The 20,081-nt window shown below is 46.4% G+C and overlaps 2 protein-coding genes across 2 annotated transcripts in view; both read left to right on the top strand.

Annotated features, from left to right (window-relative positions):
• The window catches only part of LOC138369165 (polysialoglycoprotein-like), a 43,713-nt gene extending 31,035 nt beyond the window's left edge, over positions 1 to 12,678 (top strand). Inside the window, exons 2-3 of the mRNA XM_069332102.1 lie at positions 11,028 to 11,988; positions 12,391 to 12,678. Coding sequence (XP_069188203.1) covers positions 11,028 to 11,988; positions 12,391 to 12,678 — 1,249 coding nt within the window. The remainder of the gene's footprint in view (positions 1 to 11,027; positions 11,989 to 12,390) is intronic.
• The window catches only part of LOC123762694 (5-hydroxytryptamine receptor 2A), a 513,254-nt gene that overhangs the window by 21,157 nt on the left and 472,016 nt on the right, over positions 1 to 20,081 (top strand). The gene's annotated exons all lie outside the window — the stretch shown is intronic.

Raw genomic sequence — 20,081 nt, 5'->3', positions numbered from 1 at the left:
GTCTCATTGAGTTCCTCGCAAACTTCCTTGTCGTTTGTTGTGAATCTGTCTGTTCCTATCCTTAGTTTCGTTACCTGTTCCTTCACTGTTGTGATTCTCCTGATGTGGTTGAGCAGCAATTTAGGTTGAGTCTTTGCCTTGCTTGCTATGACATTTTCGTATTGTCCTTCTACTTCTCTTTTCAGAAAGCTTGTCTCAGAAGGCAGGCATTCTGTGTATGTGTATTCACCTAGTTGTGTTTGGGGGGTTGAGCTTTGCTCTTTCGGCCCGCCTGTCAACTGTCAATCAACTATTTACTAACTACTTTTTTTTCCTCCACACCCCACCCCCCCCACACACACACACCAGGAAGCAGCCCGTGACAGCTGACTAACTCCCAGGTACCTATTTACTGCTAGGTAACAGGGGCATTCAGGGTGAAAGAAATTTTTTCCAATTTGTTTCTGCCTGGTGCGGGAATCGAACCCGCGCCACAGAATTACGAGTCCTGCGCGCTATTCACCAGGCCCCGACCGTTGTGTGTGTGTGTGTGTGTGTGAGTGTGTGTATGTATGTGTGTGTGTGTGTGAGTGTGTGTGTGTGTGTGTGTGTGTGTGTGTGTGTGTGTGTGTGTGTGTGTGTGTGTGTGTGTGTGTGTGTGTGAGTGTGTGTGAGTGTGTGTGTGTATGTGTGTGTGTGTGTGTGGAGCTCACAGAGAACAGAATAGTCACATCTAAACATTTACCATCAAAGAGTGACATAGTCATCGTGGCTTAGCGACGTCTCCTCATAATAACGTGACCTCATCAAGGCGACGGACACAACGCGTGGAGTTGTTCAACATCAGTGTTCACAGTGTTCAACATCAGTGTTCACAAGTGCCCAGCGGGATGACTGACGGTGTAAATAACTCCAGAAGCTCGAGGCTGCACGCTCTTCATTCTCGCCAGGTGTCGCTTGACTTCGTGTGGTGTTAGCAGTGGGTTATTAAGGCCGCCACGATCGCTGACCAATCAGCAGTTACAGTTGAGTCCTGAATATCGTCCAGGACTAAATTAACCTCGGTGTATACACTGAGGGAAGCTGGGTACTCCACCTCGGTGCATGTGTACCTCCGCCAGTGGCCCTGCACAAGACATATATGGAATATGAGCGAAATTGTAATACTAAACGTTCAGTGTCTTTACTTAACTTAATACAAAGTCAGCAGCTCATGATGAAGCCTTGATGTTGGGTCCTTGGGATGGGGTATGGGAGTTGGTGTGGGGTGTAGGAAGAGATGTGTGGTGGTGTAGGAAATGGGTGTGGGGGGGGGGGGGGTAGGAAGAGGTGTGTGTGTGTGTGTGCGGGGAGTGGGGGGAGGGGTGTGAGAGGTGTGTTGGGTTGGAGGTGAGTATGGAGATGTATTAAGGGCTGAAGGATATGCTAATATATAATGCTTGGCGTGCCGGAAGTCTATCACTGATGGGACCTTCAAGCAGAGTTTACTGCAAGCACTGCTAACGTCCCGGATGTTTGTGTAAATAAAGGCACAAACAACCCTATTTTAGGCCCGTGCGTGTTAAGGAATCTCGCTGTCTATTTTGTTTTCATTTTATTATATCAGATTTTTTTTTTTATAAAAAATATATTATTATTACTTTGAATACAAGTGGTAATGTAATATATCGATTACTAATTGCCTTTCTTGAAGTCATTAAATTCCAATGATCAATTTGCCTTTACAGAATATCCACAGTACCTTTGAGCAGTTTTGCAGCCTAAGACGCTCTTCAGTGATACTTTTTTATAATTTGTTGGGAGTTTCAAATTCAAATTCAAATAAGTTTATTGAGGTATAAAAACACACAAGGGATGAGGTAGCTCAAGCTATTCTCACCCCCATTCAGTACAACGTGTCCATATACAGTATATTTATATAAAGACACATCACACTCAACATATTACGGGACAAACACACAGCGAAACTACGACGTTGGCACAACGTTCGGACAAATTTAACACCTAACAAGTTATATCAACCAATATAGCATGTTGTAACAACGTTCTAATACGTCATAAACACGTTAAGCCAAGATGTATCAACTTTATTACAAGTTGTAACAAGCAGAAATTAGGGACAGTTACGGTTTCTGTTTCCAGGGTTATGAGTGAAAAATATATACATTTCCTTGTGGGGTGGGGGTGGTGGTGTGTTGGGAGGGTGGGTAGTGGGTGGACACTGGGCATATTCAGGTGGTGTAGTGGGATAACAGAGGACACGAAGTAGTGGAGGTGTAGTGGAGGATGTTCATCCGGTGGTGGTGGTGGCTGATGCCCTGACAAATTATTTTGAGTTATTAAACTTTCACTTGTGCACTAATTTCGAGATCATTGGCGCTGTAAAAATATGATTAAACAGCACATTAAACAAATATATAGCGACGCCTGTGTGTGTCTGTGCAGATTATGATTATATGAATCTGGAGGGATTAAATTGGAGGGGACAGAGCTCTGTGGCACATTAGGACCACAGGGCCCATACTCCGGACTTCCAGGAAGTCATTATAGCTTCGAAATAATCTCCTTTTCACCTATTCTTTAACAAGTTAGGAATCAGAGAATCCTATACACCATAGACCCACCAGAAAGTCTTTTCACTACATTCAATGCTGCTTTTTTTCCACCCCCTCCCCCCCCCGACACACATGTGGAATAAAAGGTGTTTTCATGAAAAATGGGAAACTGAGGGACATGTGTCGGCGATGACAGGTCAGGTGAAAGGATAGGTGAGAGAGAGAGCGAGAGGGAGAGGGAGAGAGAGAACAGGGAAAGAGTATATCAAATTAATATGCACAGTTTTCAGAAGTTGACTCAAAAAATCATTTTCTTTTTCAACCGTAGTATTGTTTATTGGGGTTGCAGACGCGCGCGTACCGTGCTGTGCATATTGCTATGTATTCATGCATGAATACTTGCGTATGTGTATTTTACATGTGTTTGTGCGTTGGTGTGTGTACGTGAATGTATAGCTCAGTATGTCTCCGTTGTCAACACAGCCGTGTCTGTCTGATTGTGGAATGTTTGGGAACATTAATTACTTTTCATGTTCTCAGTAAATTAAACGGCCTAATACCGCCGAACAAGTTGTGGGAATAATGCCTTATATGTGCGCAGTGTGGCATAGGCTTCTGTGGCATAGGCTTTTCGGAGGAGACAAAAATATATAGCATTTTGACATTTTGACAATTGTAAAGTTTCAAATATGTATTTTATTGCAACATTATATTGCTAACAGTATAGACGTATTTCAAATTCCACGTGTCTATTACCCTGACTTCTCGTCGCAACATTGAAGGGTTAAGAACAACGTCTTGGGTTGTGGCACAAGTAAGATAGGATCGTCGGACAAGGAAAACTTGGGGCAAATTAGATTGAAATTAGACAGAAACAGTTGGGCACGCTTCTTACGATGCCCCTATTCACCTAGCAATAATACAGGTACCTGGGAGTTAGACAGTTGCTGTGGGTCGCATCCTGGGGGAAAGTCAGTTGCTTGACAATGGGAATTATTTGAGGGGGAAGAAAAGTTTTCCAACGTCGTATCCCAAGTTATGGTCTTTAGGGGATTTTATCAGTAAGATTTTTGTTTCCTTTCTTGTCTCCTGAGACAGTCAGTGTTCAATTATGTGCATTGGTTCCAGCCTCTGGCGCTAAGTTCAGGATGTTATCAAAGTTGATGTTCCGCTTAAGCGGTCCGATCATAACCTTGGGGGTACAGTCGACCCTATGGTACGCTCTATAGCAGCTGTCCGACTTCGCTACACCCACCTGAGGTACACTTGCTTATATGAGAGCTTCCATGGAATACTGATTGATGACGAACCTGGAATATTTGTTTATCTAACAGGTTCCAGTCGGATGCAGAAGATTCCCATTAAATCCAAATATCTTAATAAGCTTTGTACGTCACTCCTTTATGGCAGATCCTAGCCAAGTCCTCAGCAACATCCAGGGGATGTTATACATTCTCCACACTGACGAAACTCTTGTTCCACTTAGCGGCCAAAGGTAGTAGAAGCGCTGAGGATTACCAGTTTGGCAGAGTTTTTCCATGAAATCATTGTTTTTTTTTAGATATGGTGAATTTTGACCAACTCTTTGGTTTTATTCCAATCAGGTCCCCCCGAATCTCTGACCTGTATCTGGGTTCAAATCAGATTTTTAGCTCGATTTACACATAATTATGAGAACATTTTACAACTGGATTACAATATAATTGTCGCTTGAGATGTGCGGTAACTTATGTTTTACGAATTTCCATTATTTTAACCCCAAATGACCATTTTCGTCTTAGTGCTGTAGCTTGCGTTATTATTGATAGGTTTTTTATTTGTCTCAGAACTTGAGTTAGAACTCATCTTCTGGCGCTGGTCACGCAGCATAATTTGTCCATCCACTTAGACAGGTCAGTTCAGCACCAGCCTTGCTTCTAGTGTGTAAGCGTACATTTGCTTGCGTGTAAGTATGTATATTGCGCGTGTGTTTGCGTGTATGCAGGGTGGTTTGCGTGTGTGAGTATATGCACGATTCTTGTATACAAAAGCTTACGGTGTTGAGCGCCAGTTTATCACTTGGAACTTATTTCGTATCTAAATAACCAAATTTCTTGTTATCATCCAAGACTTCCAACTGTTGCTAGCAGCTTGGATACTCGTTGCGTCTGAACACTAGTTTGTAACCATTTAACTTTGTTATCTAGATCCGTAATTCTATATATCTTAACACAAATGTGAACGGGATCTCGTACTGTAGTCAGTGTAGTGTTTTAAGGTCTCGACACGGTCTTTGGTCACCTTGACGTTCATATACATGGCAAGAAGTGACATTCCATTGTTTACGCTTGTAAACAATGAGACCTGCAGCTTGTTGGGTAGAATGGCAGAGGGTGACAATTAAACACTACGGTTATCAAATATTAGAAGAGAGAGAGAGAGCAGGAAGCAGAGAGGGAGGGAGAGAGAGAGAGAGAGACTCTTTCGAGAGAGAGAGACTCTTTCGAGAGAGAGAGAGACTCTTTCAAGAGAGAGAGACTCTCTCTGACGACTGATCCAGAGTCAGTCTTCAGGTAAATGAAGTTGTTCGTTTCAAAATGATTTCTAAAAGTTAGTTATATTCTCTAGAAACTGTTACAGTAATTATTAGGGCTAGAAGTATACCTCTCTTAACTGTTAGTGTAATGTTGAATGCCTAATTACACTTTAAAACATACAGTTCAAGAACTGTTTAGCTGTAGAGTTAATCAGCACTTGCTGTTTGATACCGTAATTCAAAGCTGAAATTTTATTTCTCGCACATATTCTTTGACTAATTTTCCATAGCCCAGTGATAAATCAGGAAGTGGAATATTTAAATGATGTGGGGAAAAAAGTAATTGTGGGGAACCCAGCAGACCATAATTTTTAGCCCGACCCAAAATATTTTACGTCCAAAATTCTCAGAGTCCATAAATCTGTCAATGAAAAGTCCTGTATAACGCAGGAGGGAATTCTTGCCTTTTTTAAATAAATATTTGTACCCGATAACATTAAGATAATCTGTCAAGAGTTAGTCCGGTGATCTGCCGCTAGTCTTTATGAGGAGTCTTTAAGTCTTTTAAGAGGAGATAACGTGGCTGAAACTTTCCACAAGAGTGAGCCATCTAGACTCACTCCTGTGAATTGATAGCGATGACGTTTCGGTCCATCACCACCGACCGAAACATCGTCCACTTTCATATATTTGGGTGGGGGTTATATTATACAGATATCTGTATCAAGGCAAACCGTAATATAATGTACCTTGCATAGCATTAGCCATGATCCGGTTGTGGGGATTAATCTCGCTCATTAATTACAGCGAATGATGACATACCTGATCATATCATTCGTGTTTCTCCCTCTCATTAATTTTCCCCCTCAATGTTATTTATTTTTCTACCCTTCTCTTACTGCTCATGTACGCTCTCGGTTATTCTTCTCTGTTATGTTTCGAACCAACTTGCCGGTGTCTACTATTCCATCCGCCTCCTGCTCCATCTACTTACCTTTCTCCTTCTTTTCTTATTTCCTCTTCTTCCCTCTCTTCTCCTCATGCTTCCTGGCACACACAACAGCTCGCTACCTTGCAGGTGCCGGCACCAAGGTGTGGCACTGAAGACGATGATTCAGGGGACACCCAATTAGGTTTAAACACACCTGTCCTGATTCAAGTGGTGGATGTGTGGATGTCCTCGTGAGGTGAGGCGGGGGGTGGGGGGGGGGTGGGGGGAGGGACTCTATGATGAAAGTGGTTAATGGGGCTGAGGCACTTAAGAGGAAGGTTGATGAAGGGGGGGATGGTTGGTGGGTGAGTTAGAATGTCTGTCTGTCTGAAGTAGGATGCTATAGCCTCCACCAATTTTCCCACGTGATAAAAGGGGCGTATGGAGTTTCACAGGCCAGTCGGGGTCAACCCACGTGCCACGTTTTAAGAAATATCGGCACCTATGTTGCTGCTCACCACCGCCTTTCCCAATTGCTATTTTTATCATCAGAAATGAAATCAGGGTTGTGTTTTCCATAGAGAAATGATGCTTGTCGAAAGACTAAAACCATTGAGAACACTTACTGGTAAGAATATTGGTATCAATATTAAATATGCTAGACTATTCTATATGATGTTTGTTAGATCTCTCGTTGATTATAATGCTCTGCACTTAATTAATTTCCCCTCCTCTGTGTTGGACAAACTTGAAGTAATACAGAACGAGGCCATGAGGATAATTCTTGGTGCCCCAAGATGCACAAGAATCATCAACATGAGGGAAGAACTGAAGTTTCCAACCATACTAGAGAGAATAATGCAAGTTAACACTACCTTCTGTCTTAAAGTCATGAGAGATCCTACATCTCCTGCATTGCTCAGAGACAAATTATTTAGTGCTGTTAACACCCTTTTGACTGGTGCCGACATACCAACTCACTCCTTTTATGATAATTGGCTGAGAAACAATGCTTACAATCTCATTAAACTTAACATTCCTTTTAAGTGCAATCTACCAGTCTCTGCTATTCCTCTTTACCTGTACCACACCATTCAAGTATCATACACACCTGTCACCAAGAAAGATAATGAGAATCTTGCTCTTCTCAAAGCTGTCACTCTTGAAACAATTGCCTCCTCCATCGAGAGTCTAAGATCTCACGAGCACTGTGTCTACACCGACGGCTCAGTCCAGTCTTCTACTGGACGGACTGCAGCGGCATGTAGGTTTTATAGAAATAATATCTGCACAAAGTCTGTCAGTGTCAGGTTAAACAACTGGCTGACCTCCACACAAGCAGAACTAGCAGCATTACATTTAGCAACCAACACATTAAAAAATATTGGAGGAGGAATAATATTCTGCGATTCAAAGTCTGCTCTTCAAGCAATCGAAAACTTCTCTTGGAAGATCGACAGCAAGAACCTAATACTCCCAATTATAAATGACCTAATTGATGCACAGAGTAAAGGGTCTCGAATCTCCTTTGTATGGATACCCTCACACATAAATATAACCCATCATAATGAGACAGACATTGCAGCCAAACTAGCGTGTAACAAGTTTGAAGTTGAATTAGATCTAGGTATCCCCATCTCTGCTGTCAAAACTGTATTGGTCCAAACATTCAGATCTGATAGGAAAGAACTTACTGACTCCCAACGACCTGAAAGTACTAGTATAAAAAGCTATGATTTGTTCAGATCTGAAACCTACATCTATGGACAGCACAAAACGTCCACTAGACTGTGCGACACAGTGGTTGCAAGGATCAGGTTGGGTTACCGTTACCTGTGGCAGGTGGCTGCAGGTGACGGGTCTCCCAATCCTGAGCACTCCAGTTGCAAACTCTGTGAGCAGGAACTACGGCATGATCTCCCGCACTACATCACTGAATGCCCAGTTATTAGACCTTTCAGACCAGTTGGCATGAGGTACCTGGAGCTTTGCAATTACTTTATTCACTCTCGTATTCTTGAAGATATCCTCACAGTATACCCAAAATTTGCCAGTGCAGGCTATTAAACACATGGCCCTGTATGACTAACCATCCTGCGAGATGGGGACTTGTATTACCACTGCTACCTTATTCAATCTTGTGTTGTTGATATCCTCAAAATGCATCCGGAGTCTGCCAGTGCAGACCGCCTATCACATGTCTCTGTATGACTAACCATCCTGTGTGATGGGGATTTTATAGCATCACCTAGTTAGCTTTTTTTTGACACACTGTACTCCACTTCATATAGTCTAGGGTAGCTGCACTAATGCAGATGTACCTCATAACTTAATAAAAAAAAAAAAAAAAAAAAATTTGCCAGCGCAGACTATTGATCACATGCCTCTGTATGACTAACCATCCTGTGTGATGGGGATATTTAGCTCCACGTAGCTAGCTTTGTGACACACTGTACTCCCCTTCATATAGCCTAGAGTAGCTGCACAAATGCAGATGTACCTAAATGTGTTAATACAACAAAATTCATCCACGTTCATGGCTTGCTTGAAAACGCTGAACGTGAAATCAACCGGATTACAGTATTACATTTTATGAGACAAAGACAGATACAGAAAAATAAAAAGGGATTGCAGAGGGACAAAGAAGGAGGGAGAGAGAGAGAGACCAGGTGGGAAGGGGGAAGACAAAAAGGAGAGGAAAGAGGGAGAGAGAGGAAGGGAAATAGAGGGGGGATATTAGAAGAGAGGGCAGGAAAGAAGGGAAAATAAGGAAGTATAAAGATGGAGAGGGTGCGAGTGAGGGAGGCGTGAAGGAGGGGTGGAGAGGAGGAGAAAGGTGGAGAGAATGGATGAAGGGGAAGGGAAGAGAGGGGGGGGGTGATGAAGGAGAGTGGAAAAAACGAGACGGGAAGGGAGAGGGGAAGAGCATAGGGGAGAGAGAGAGAGAGAGAAATAGAGAGAGAGAGAGAGAGAGAGAGAGAGAGAGAGAGAGAGAGAGAGAGAGAGAGAGAGAGAGAGAGAGAGAGAGAGAGAGAGACCCGTTCCTAGCCGGTACCCCACCCAGGGGCGAATAAATTAGAGTGGGTTTAAGCAAGGGATGATGGGGGAGAGAGATCGCAGATTAGCTGCAGCTTAAAGTTGGGATGTGTGTGTAAATGCTGTGAGAGTTGGAGCTTTATCAGAGATAAGCGTGAGGATTATATCTGATATATATATGTATTAGTGCTTGGATGTGATATCCTACAAGGGGGTAGAACGTTTGAACCACCTTTAAGGTGAGTTAAGACTTTGAAGACGTACATACAAAAGATATATATTTACAATTTAAGCACTTCTAATTATTTGTGTACAATTGTTGAGTCATTTGCGAAAAAAGGGGATTTAAGAGCCATAATCAGTAATGATCCAAAACCAGAAAGGTCATCTTGAGGTTATCTAGAGTTTGTATTTTATCATACAAGTTTGAAATAAGGTCAAATAAGATGCTAACATTCATATCCATAAGCGTTAACAATGAAAAACTCTAATTATATCCTTAACTTCAACTTGACCTTTGTCCAGTGGTTGTGCGTGTTCCACGGACGCAGGTTCGAGCCCCATTGTAATCCCCAGTATTTTCTCTTACGAATCTTTTCTTAGAAGGGGTCCCTAAAACGACTTTCCTTCCCAGAAATGACTAACAATAGACGTAAAGGCTTACAAATAGGCAGACAACTTGCGCTCCACAAGTATCGCCTCCACCGCCTCCACAGGGGAGCCGGTCGGCCGAGCGGACAGCACGCGGGACTTGTGATCCTGCGGTCCTGGGTTCGATCCCAGGCGCCGGCGAGAAACAATGGGCAGAGTTTCTTTCACCCTATGCCCCTGTTACCTAGCAGTAAAATAGGTACCTGGGTGTTAGTCAGCTGTCACGGGCTGCTTCCTGGGGGTGGAGGCCTGGTCGAGGACCGGGCCGCGGGGACACTAAAAAGCCCCGAAATCATCTCAAGATAACCTCAAGATAACCTCCAGAACAACACGAAACATTAGACCAGAATTAGACAAACACTTTTTTGAAAATTGGGATAGGTGGTCTGTGGAACAACTTGTCAAGTAACATAAGGAAACCAACGGGAAAGTTGGGATTTTCAACAAGGAAACCAAGTTTCCTTGTTTCGACATAGTTTCGACAAGGAAACCAACGGCAGTGTTTCGAAGAAAGAATTTGTCCAGCCGATGCTGGACAAATTCATAATAGGAACCGCCTCGCATGGGACAATAGTCGTTGTTGTTGTTTTAGATTCAACTACTCAGAACGAAATGTCCATGTAGCACGGGCTATGGTGAGCCCGTAGGGACAATATTCCAATATTCACAAATTTCATGTTCATGCGGTCTTTGTGAACACGAAATATAAAAACACTATAATTGACCTGCCATATACCTAGCGTCGACTTTTTAAAATCGGATTACTATAATTTCTTAAAGTGTGAGATTCTAAGCCCTGATGCTGGAGTCGGCGACCTTCCTGATATCCTTCGGATCGATCGAATTTGTAACTCACTCCATGGAATGTTAAATTTCATTTTCTTTTTTTTTTTAACTTGGCATTAACTTGGCCAGAAGGGCAAGTTTATTGGGCAGCGTCACTCTGTGAGTGAACACTGTGATGGAGTGACAGTATTGGGCAGCGTCACTCATCCTGTGAGCGAACACACTGATGGAGTGACAGTATTGGGCAGCGTCACTCATCCTGTGAGCGAACACACTGATGGAGTGACAGTATTGGGCAGCGTCACTCATCCTGTGAGCGAACACACTGATGGAATGACAGTATTAGGCAGCGTCACTCATCCTGTGAGCGAACACACTGATGGAATGACAGTATTGGGCAGCGTCACTCATCCTGTGAGCGAACACACTGATGGAGTGACAGTATTAGGCAGCGTCACTCATCCTGTGAGCGAACACACTGATGGAGTGACAGTATTGGGCAGCGTCACTCATCCTGTGAGTGAACACTGTGATGGAGTGACAGTATTGAGTTAAAGTACTGCCACTGTCTCAGATGGGAGGGGTGTAAGTACCCTTCACAGGATGCTGCTTCACAGGATGCTACTTCAGAGGATGCTACTTCAGAGGATGCTACTTCAGAGGATGCTACTTCAGAGGATGCTACTTCAGAGGATGCTACTTCAGAGGATGCTACTTCAGAGGATGCTACTTCACTGGATGTTACTTCACAGGATGCTACTTCAGAGGATGCTACTTCACTGGATGTTACTTCACAGGATGCTGCTTCAGACGATGCTACTTCAGAGGATGCTACTTCAGAGGATGCTACTTCACTGGATGTTACTTCACAGGATGCTACTTCAGAGGATGCTACTTCACTGGATGTTACTTCACAGGATGCTGCTTCAGAGGACGCTGCTTCAGAGGATGCTACTTCAGAGGATGCTACTTCAGAGGATGCTACTTCACTGGATGTTACTTCACTGGATGTTACTTCACAGGATGCTACTTCAGAGGATGCTACTTCACAGGATGCTACTTCACTGGATGTTACTTCACTGGATGTTACTTCACAGGATGCTACTTCAGAGGATGCTACTTCAGAGGATGCTACTTCAGAGGATGCTACTTCACAGGATGCTACTTCAGAGGATGCTACTTCACAGGATGCTACTTCACAGGATGCTACTTCACTGGATGTTACTTCACTGGATGTTACTTCACTGGATGTTACTTCACTGGATGCTACTTCACAGGATGCTACTTCACAGGATGCTACTTCACTGGATGTTACTTCACTGGATGTTACTTCACTGGATGTTACTTCACAGGATGCTACTTCAGAGGATGCTACTTCACACGATGCTACTTCACTGGATGTTACTTCACAGGCTGCTACTTCACAGGATGCTACTTCAGAGGATGCTACTTCACAGGATGCTACTTCACAGGATGCTACTTCACTGGATGCTACTTCACAGGATGCTACTTCACTGGATGCTCCTTCACAGGATGCTACTTGACAGGATGCTGCTTCACAGGATGCTACTTCACAGGATGCTCCTTCACAGGATGCTACTTGACAGGATGCTACTTCACAGGATGCTGCTTCACAGGATGCTACTTCACAGGATGCTACTTCACAGGATGCTACTTCACAGGATGCTGCTTCACAGGATGCTACTTCACAGGATGCTCCTTCACAGGATGCTCCTTCACAGGATGCTCCTTTACAGGATGCTGCTTCACAGGATGCTACTTCACAGGATGCTCCTTCACAGGATGCTACTTGACAGGATGCTACTTCACAGGATGCTGCTTCACAGGATGCTACTTCACAGGATGCTAATTCACAGGATGCTGCTTCACAGGATGCTACTTCACAGGATGCTCCTTCACAGGATGCTACTTGACAGGATGCTACCTCACAGGATGCTCCTTCACAGGATGCTACTTCACAGGATGCTACTTCACATTATGCTGCTTCACAGGATGCTACATCACAGGATGCTCCTTCACAGGATGCTACTTCACAGGATGCTACTTCACAGGATGCTGCTTCACAGGATGCTACATCACAGGATGCTACTTCACAGGATGCTACTTCACAGGATGCTACTTCACAGGATGCTCCTTCACAGGATGCTGCTTCACTGGATGCTACTTCACAGGATGTTCAGCAGCCTCCAGGGAAGTACTACTGACAGGGATGCAGTCCTCTCATCTGCATCCTGGCCGTCGGCGCCGACAAGTTAATTTCAACTTAAAAATAAAAGTTTATTAAATACGGCACAGCAATGTGAAGAATGGAGGGGGGGGGATTGAAGGGGGGGGGATTGAAGGGGGGGGGGGGGGGGGGGTTTGTGTGTCGGGGGGGGGGGGGGGGGAACAGACAAACAAGAATGATATATGGAAAATGATTGCAATTTGCTGGCTCTACGCTATAAGTGGTTCGCAGACTGGAGATGTCTGACAAATTGCTTGACAAACTCTTCGGCTAACACATTGTGCATGAACCCTCCCGGCAAAGTTGCCAGGGTGAGAAGGGAAGGCCGTGACGGGAGCATTTGTGCGCCTTTACCCTCCCCCCCCCCCTTTTTTTTAGTACCATTCCTTTCCCGTCGTCCCATCCCAAATCCTTATCCTGACCCCTTCCAAGTGCTATATTTTGGTGATGGCTTGGGGCTTTCTCCTCATAATGCCCTTCCCTTCATTTCATTTATTATGCAGTCCATACCCCTTCTCTCTTGTGTGGTAGTGGACCCCATACCCCTTCTCTCTTGTGTGGTAGTGGACCCCATACCCTTCACATGAGCGGTAGTGGACCCCATACCCTTCACATGAACGGTAGTGGATTCCATACCCATCACATGAGCGGTAGTGGACCCCATACCCTTCACATGAGCGGTAGTGGATTCCATACCCATCACATGAGCGGTAGTGGACCCCATACCCTTCACATGAGCGGTAGTGGACCCCATACCCTTCACATGAGCGGTAGTGGACCCCATACCCTTCACATGAGCGGTAGTGGACCCCATACCCTTCACATGAGCGGTAGTGGATTCCATACCCATCACATGAGCGGTAGTGGACCCCATACCCTTCACATGAGCGGCAGTGGACCCCATACCCTTCACATGAGCGGTAGTGGACCCCATACCCTTCACATGAGCGGTAATGGACCCCATACCCTTCACATGAGCGGTAGTGGACCCCATACCCTTCACATGAGCGGTAGTGGACCCCATACCCTTCACATGAGCGGTAGTGGACCCCCATACCCTTCACATGAGCGGTAGTGGACCCCATACCCTTCACATGAGCGGCAGTGGACCCCATACCCTTCACATGAGCGGCAGTGGACCCCATACCCTTCACATGAGCGGTAGTGGACCCCATACCCTTCACATGAGCGGTAATGGACCCCATACCCTTCACATGAGCGGTAGTGGTCCCCATACCTTCACATGAGCGGTAGTGGACCCCCCATACCCTTCACATGAGCGGTAGTGGACCCCATACCCTTCACATGAGCGGTAGTGGACCCCATACCCTTCACATGAGCGGTAGTGGACCCCATACCCTTCACATGAGCGGTAGTGGACCCCATACCCTTCACATGAGCGGTAGTGGACCCCCCATACCCTTCACATGAGCGGTAGTGGACCCCATACCCTTCACATGAGCGGTAGTGGACCCCATACCCTTCACATGATCGGTAGTGGACCCCATACCCTTCACATGAGAGGTAGTGGACCCCCATACCCTTCACATGAGAGGTAGTGAAGAACGACCAGATACGCACAGTGGGTTCAGGAACTGAACCCACCCAAAAATGATTTAGTTCATCAAGGTACAACAACAACAGATGAACTAGCTTACTAAATGAGCGCCAACAAACCAACAGTACCTTCACAGTGGGTCACACTAGCCTCACCGTGACGTCAAGAGGCACTGTACATCGTCAAGTGTGTTGAGGACCACCTCGGGGCCGACTTAGGCTCGTCACGACGCCTCGAGATTATCGGGAGGAAAGCCAGGGGCCCCACCGCGAGATATGAGGCTCGCTTTTATGGTGTGGTGGTGGGCTCAAGGCCTATACCAGCCTCCAGGGAGTTGCTATATCTGTGGTCTTATATGCTTCCTGAACAGTCAACAAGTATACTCTAGTCCTGAACACAGTGAGGTCAAGTCTCAGTATACACACAAATATATATATGTATATATAAGCGGGTTTCATCTCTCGGTGTGAATATATGTTCTCGCTCGCTCATTGGGTCTCTCATATAAGGCCGTGGTGAATGGATGTGATTTATAAATGGGTTATGCACCACGTGTGTGTGTGTGTGTGTGTGTGTGTGTGTGTGTGTGTGTGTGTGTGTGTGTGTGTGTGTGTGTGTGTGTGTGTGTGTACTCACCTAGTTGTACTCACCTAGTTGTGCTTGCGGGGGTTGAGCTCTGGTTCTTTGGTCCCGCCTCTCAACTGTCAATCAACAGGTGTAATGGTTCCTGAGCCTATTAGGCTCTGTCATATCTACACTTGTTACGGCCCTCTCGGGACGCAACGGGGTTCTTACTCTGATGTAGTTAGAGGAAGATATATATATCCGGCCCCAAGCCAGTAGAGGCTATCAAGGGATGCGATCCGTGACGCAAGTAACTAAAAGGGAGTAGGGAAAGAAAGGTAAGAACTTAATATAATATAATATTCACCAACACCAATTAAATATATAAAAGTAAAACGTGCACAAGGGGAGGGTATTAACACTATACAAGGGGATCAACACTGTAGTCTTCTGCTGGAGACTATGGATCCTCGAAGCTAGGTGCTGAGTCCGCGGCGCTTTCTTCGTGGCCTCAAGACGTGTCCTCTGAGAACGCCGAGTCTACCCTGGCCACAGGTCAGCCACAATACAGGTCCACTGGGGGCACCGTCGTGGAGGCCGTCAACCACACGTCCAGCAGGTCTGCTGGCAGGTACTGAGCCAACAAGGCTGGTACGGCCACTCCACGAACGATAAAAGGGGTACGCCCTAGACAGGAGTCTCGTGTGATATCACCAATCACCCTCCTGTCCTCACTACCCCAGTGGATTATCGTCTCCAACCGTCGGTCCCGGGTAAATCCTTCCACTACCACTCCACTGGCAGGCTTAACACACCACAGTGTTCTTCCGGGGGGACGACGTCACAACAGCTGCAGCAAACTTCACAGTATGGAGACTGGCTGCCTCGGGTAGACTGACTCCACCTTCAACACAATGGTCCCAGGTCGGCTCTGTAAGCAGACACGTCATTAATAACCGGGATACTAATACACCACACTCACAGGCTCAGATACAAACGCCCGACGTATCCAGCCCATAGATGGCGCTGTCGTCGGAGCACCACCTCACCAGAGGTCAGGAGCGGCGGTGTTGAGCGCTGAACCAGACTGGAAACTGGTCCTCGAGGCCAGTACACGCTGTCCTCACTAGGTGTCGTCGTTCGTTTGGCGGGGGTTTCGGGAGCTGACCCACAGCTGGCGTGTTTGTCACTGCTCCAGGCTCGGACGCTGGGTCCGGGTTCGTAACACCTCCCCACCAAAAAGAATTTGGTGTGGGGTTCTATAAAAAGAAACACAAACCAAATTAGTACGACGACACAACTCCAAATGGACACGCATGCTTTATAATCTGGGATGTCGAGGCTGTCACGTCTACAGAACTGTACTGAGGAACCCTGGCACAAAGGGAACTTGTAGATAGAAGGCAATGATCTGCCTGATATAATCGTCCACATCTCCACTGCGATGTCAAGCAGGGGCATCATCTCACACCTCTCTAGTACGGATTGGTTTTGACACGATCTGGGGTGACTCGACACTTCTCTATGTCGTGGCACCGATGATGGCTGACCACAGACGGCATTTCTGGTGCCAGTCCGATGGTCCTTCAGGGAGACAGGAACCTGGAATACAGGGGTCTGATAATTCAGAGTGATAGCGACAATGGGCAAGTCAGTACTTACTATACACTCTTCTACTAGGCCCACACCTAGTTCCAACAGGGCTGCTTGCTCACCGAAGATGGCATTCGCTCTGCCCCCGTCAGGTCGACCAACGTTCCGTATAACGCTGTGTTGAGGCTCAGCAGTCACGCGGGGGGTGTCAACCTGTCGGAAACAGTCACTCACATTATCACATATCGTACCTCCTGTATCATCTATTACCTCCCAGGTCCCTTCTTCAACTGCAACACTTGCAGTACAAATCTCCAATCCCTGGGACCTCTTCGCGATGTTCATGGGAGCCATCATTCGTCGGGTCGTCCACCGGTCCTCACTGAGAGCACAAACGAGAACACATACGAGAATCAAACAAAGTATCGCTAAGAAACACGAGGCCAATTGAGGGATAAGCTTCCCGAGCCAGTCATGTCCATAGCCGGCCACATCCACACGCCTGGCTTGGACCGAAGAGGGCACTAGACCTTTTGAACACACCGCACCTACCTCTGACGTCTGGGGAATCTCTGGCTGGTTCACTACATGCTGTAACTTGCCATACCGCAAGCACACATCCGCCTTCGCTCCAGACTCGTTGCTATCCGTGGGTGCCCGCACACAAGGCCTCTCTTCTTGCTCAGGTACCTCTGCCTTCTTAACTTCATGTTCCTCGTCGAGAGAATCAGGAGACACTGCTAGAATATCGTCGATCTGCGGGTGAGAGGACAAATTAGACATGTTCAAATCCGGGTCTGTCTTTACCTGGACATTACCATTGCCTGTTGTCACCTCCGACCTTGCTGTTCTGGTAGACTCGTCCGCAACCTTGGGACGATTGGTGCTCCAATCGGTCACCAAGTCGTTGGCTAGTACCACGTCAATCCCAGCCACAGGGAGGGTATCGACTACTGCCAACTCACATGTGCCGCTGAAATAAGGCGAATCAAGATGTATTGGTACTAAGGGGGCGATGTACTGCGTCCTAGGAAACCCAACCAGGATCACCTCTGGTCTCCCATCCACACTTACTCCCTCGGGTAACGAGCTCTTCACGATCAGGGACTGGGCTGCTCCACTATCTCTGAGCACTACAATTGATCTACCAGTATGATCACTCGTTATATACCCGGTTGAAGTGTGAGGGGCCAACAAACTTGGTCCTTCCTGCGTCGTCGTAGACTGGTTTCCTACTGGTGATGTAACACAGCTCACCAACATCACCTCCCTTCGTGCGCTGCCACCTCTTCTACCTCGGCACCTAGCAGCTATGTGTCCCTTCTGCCCACAAGTCCAGCACACCATGTTCCTCCTCGGACTACGGTGTTTCGGACTACTAGGACTTGTTCTTCGGGGGCTACTTGGGGGCGTCTTCTTAGCGCTTCGTGGGACGGGAGTCTCTTCATCGTCCTGAGGTCTGTCAAACCGGCGCTGGTAATTCCTCGGGACGTACTTTGCAGACGGCCTATGAGTCAGGATATACTCTTCAGCCATGGTGGCTGCTGCACTCAAGGTCTCCACCTGCTGCTCTTCTAAGTATGTCTTGAGGTCTCCAGACAAACAATCTTTGAAGTCCTCGAGCAGAATCAGCTGTTCGAGGTCTTCCCTGGTCTCCACCTTCCGAGAGGCACACCATTCTTGAAAAAGTCGCTCCTTGATCGTGGCGAACTCTGTGAAAGTGTGCTCTGAGGTCTTCTTCAGGTTTCTGAACTTTTGCCTATACGCCTCAGGTACCAATTGGTACGCCATGAGCACAACTTTCTTCACCTTGTCATAATCGCTGGAGTCGTCAAGGGATAACGTAGAGTAGGCAATTTGGGCCTTCCCAGTCAAGACTGACTGTATCATGATGGCCCAATTCTCCCTTGGCCACTCCAAAGAGGCAGCGACTTTCTCGAAGGCTGCAAAGAATTTTGACACTTCCTTCTCATGGAATTTGGGGACCATTTTGATGTTGCGTACCGGATCGAAGCTACTGGTGTCCGTTGTTTGCCTCCGACCACCGCCTAATCGCAATACTTCTAGTTCATGTTGTCTCTCTCTTTCCTCCCTTTCTCGCTCTCGTTCTTCTCTCTCTCGTTCTCGTTCTTCTCTCTCTCGTCTCTCTTCTCTTTCTCGTTCTTCTCTCTCTCTTTCTCGTTCTTCTCTTTCTCGTCTCTCTTCTCTTTCTCGTTCTTCTCTCTCTCGTTTCTCTTCTCTTTCTCGTTCTTCTCTCTCTCGTTCTCGTTCTTCTCTCTCTCGTTCTCGTCTTTCTTCTCTTTCTCGTTCTTCTCTTTCTCGTTTCTCTTCTCTTTCTCTCTCTGCTTTCCTTTCTTCTAATTCTAAACGTCTCATCTCTAATTCTTTATCTTGTCTCTCTCGTTCCATTTCTATTTTCTTCCATTCTATTTCACGATTGATCTCTAGGGCACGCATCTTGACTGTTAGGAAGCTGATATTAAGCTCGCCTGCATCACTGTCAACGTCGCTGCCCTTATCTTCCTTTTCCGTGGAAGCTATGTCTGCACTTTCCTTTGTACTAGGAGTCTCGCCTTCCTGTTTCTCTTCTGCCTTCAGGTGCCGGTGCACCTTGGACAAGATCTCCACACGGGAGTCACTGGCACGGATCTTGATCTCCAGGTAGGCGCTCACTAGTACAAGCTCTGGTTTACTCAGATATTTTAATCTGGCAAGACAATCTTCTCTGTTCAGAAAAGCCTGAACCTCGTCCAGATCGTCAATGGTAGCTTTGTCTGCCATTGTCACAGGTGGAACACTTAACGAGCACTTAACACCCCGAGCACTGTTCTACGTCAATATTGCACTTTATCGCACCAAACACTGCACTTGCCAATATTGCACGTAATCACTTCGGGCACCGCACTACCCAATATTGCACCGAGTCCAAGCGAACACTTCGCTCTACAATAGTACACTGAATCACTGAGCACCGCACTAGTCAATATTGCACTTAATCGCTTAATCACAGCGAGCACCGCACTGCACAATATCGCACTTAGTCACTCTGAGCACCGCACAGGACGTATAACGTCACAATCGTCACACACAGGGGGAATTATATACAGGGATTACGCCACTTCACCACCCCTGTCAAACATACTTAACAAGGGGACGGATCCCGCTGGGGATGCCAATTATGTTACGGCCCTCTCGGGACGCAACGGGGTTCTTACTCTGATGTAGTTAGAGGAAGATATATATATCCGGCCCCAAGCCAGTAGAGGCTATCAAGGGATGCGATCCGTGACGCAAGTAACTAAAAGGGAGTAGGGAAAGAAAGGTAAGAACTTAATATAATATAATATTCACCAACACCAATTAAATATATAAAAGTAAAACGTGCACAAGGGGAGGGTATTAACACTATACAAGGGGATCAACACTGTAGTCTTCTGCTGGAGACTATGGATCCTCGAAGCTAGGTGCTGAGTCCGCGGCGCTTTCTTCGTGGCCTCAAGACGTGTCCTCTGAGAACGCCGAGTCTACCCTGGCCACAGGTCAGCCACAATACAGGTCCACTGGGGGCACCGTCGTGGAGGCCGTCAACCACACGTCCAGCAGGTCTGCTGGCAGGTACTGAGCCAACAAGGCTGGTACGGCCACTCCACGAACGATAAAAGGGG

This window comes from Procambarus clarkii, chromosome 27 (assembly GCF_040958095.1).
Source record: "Procambarus clarkii isolate CNS0578487 chromosome 27, FALCON_Pclarkii_2.0, whole genome shotgun sequence".
NCBI classification, from domain to species: Eukaryota; Metazoa; Arthropoda; class Malacostraca; order Decapoda; family Cambaridae; genus Procambarus; species Procambarus clarkii.
Note: the sequence above shows the minus strand (reverse complement) of the source record. Positions and strands in the feature narration are given on the sequence as shown.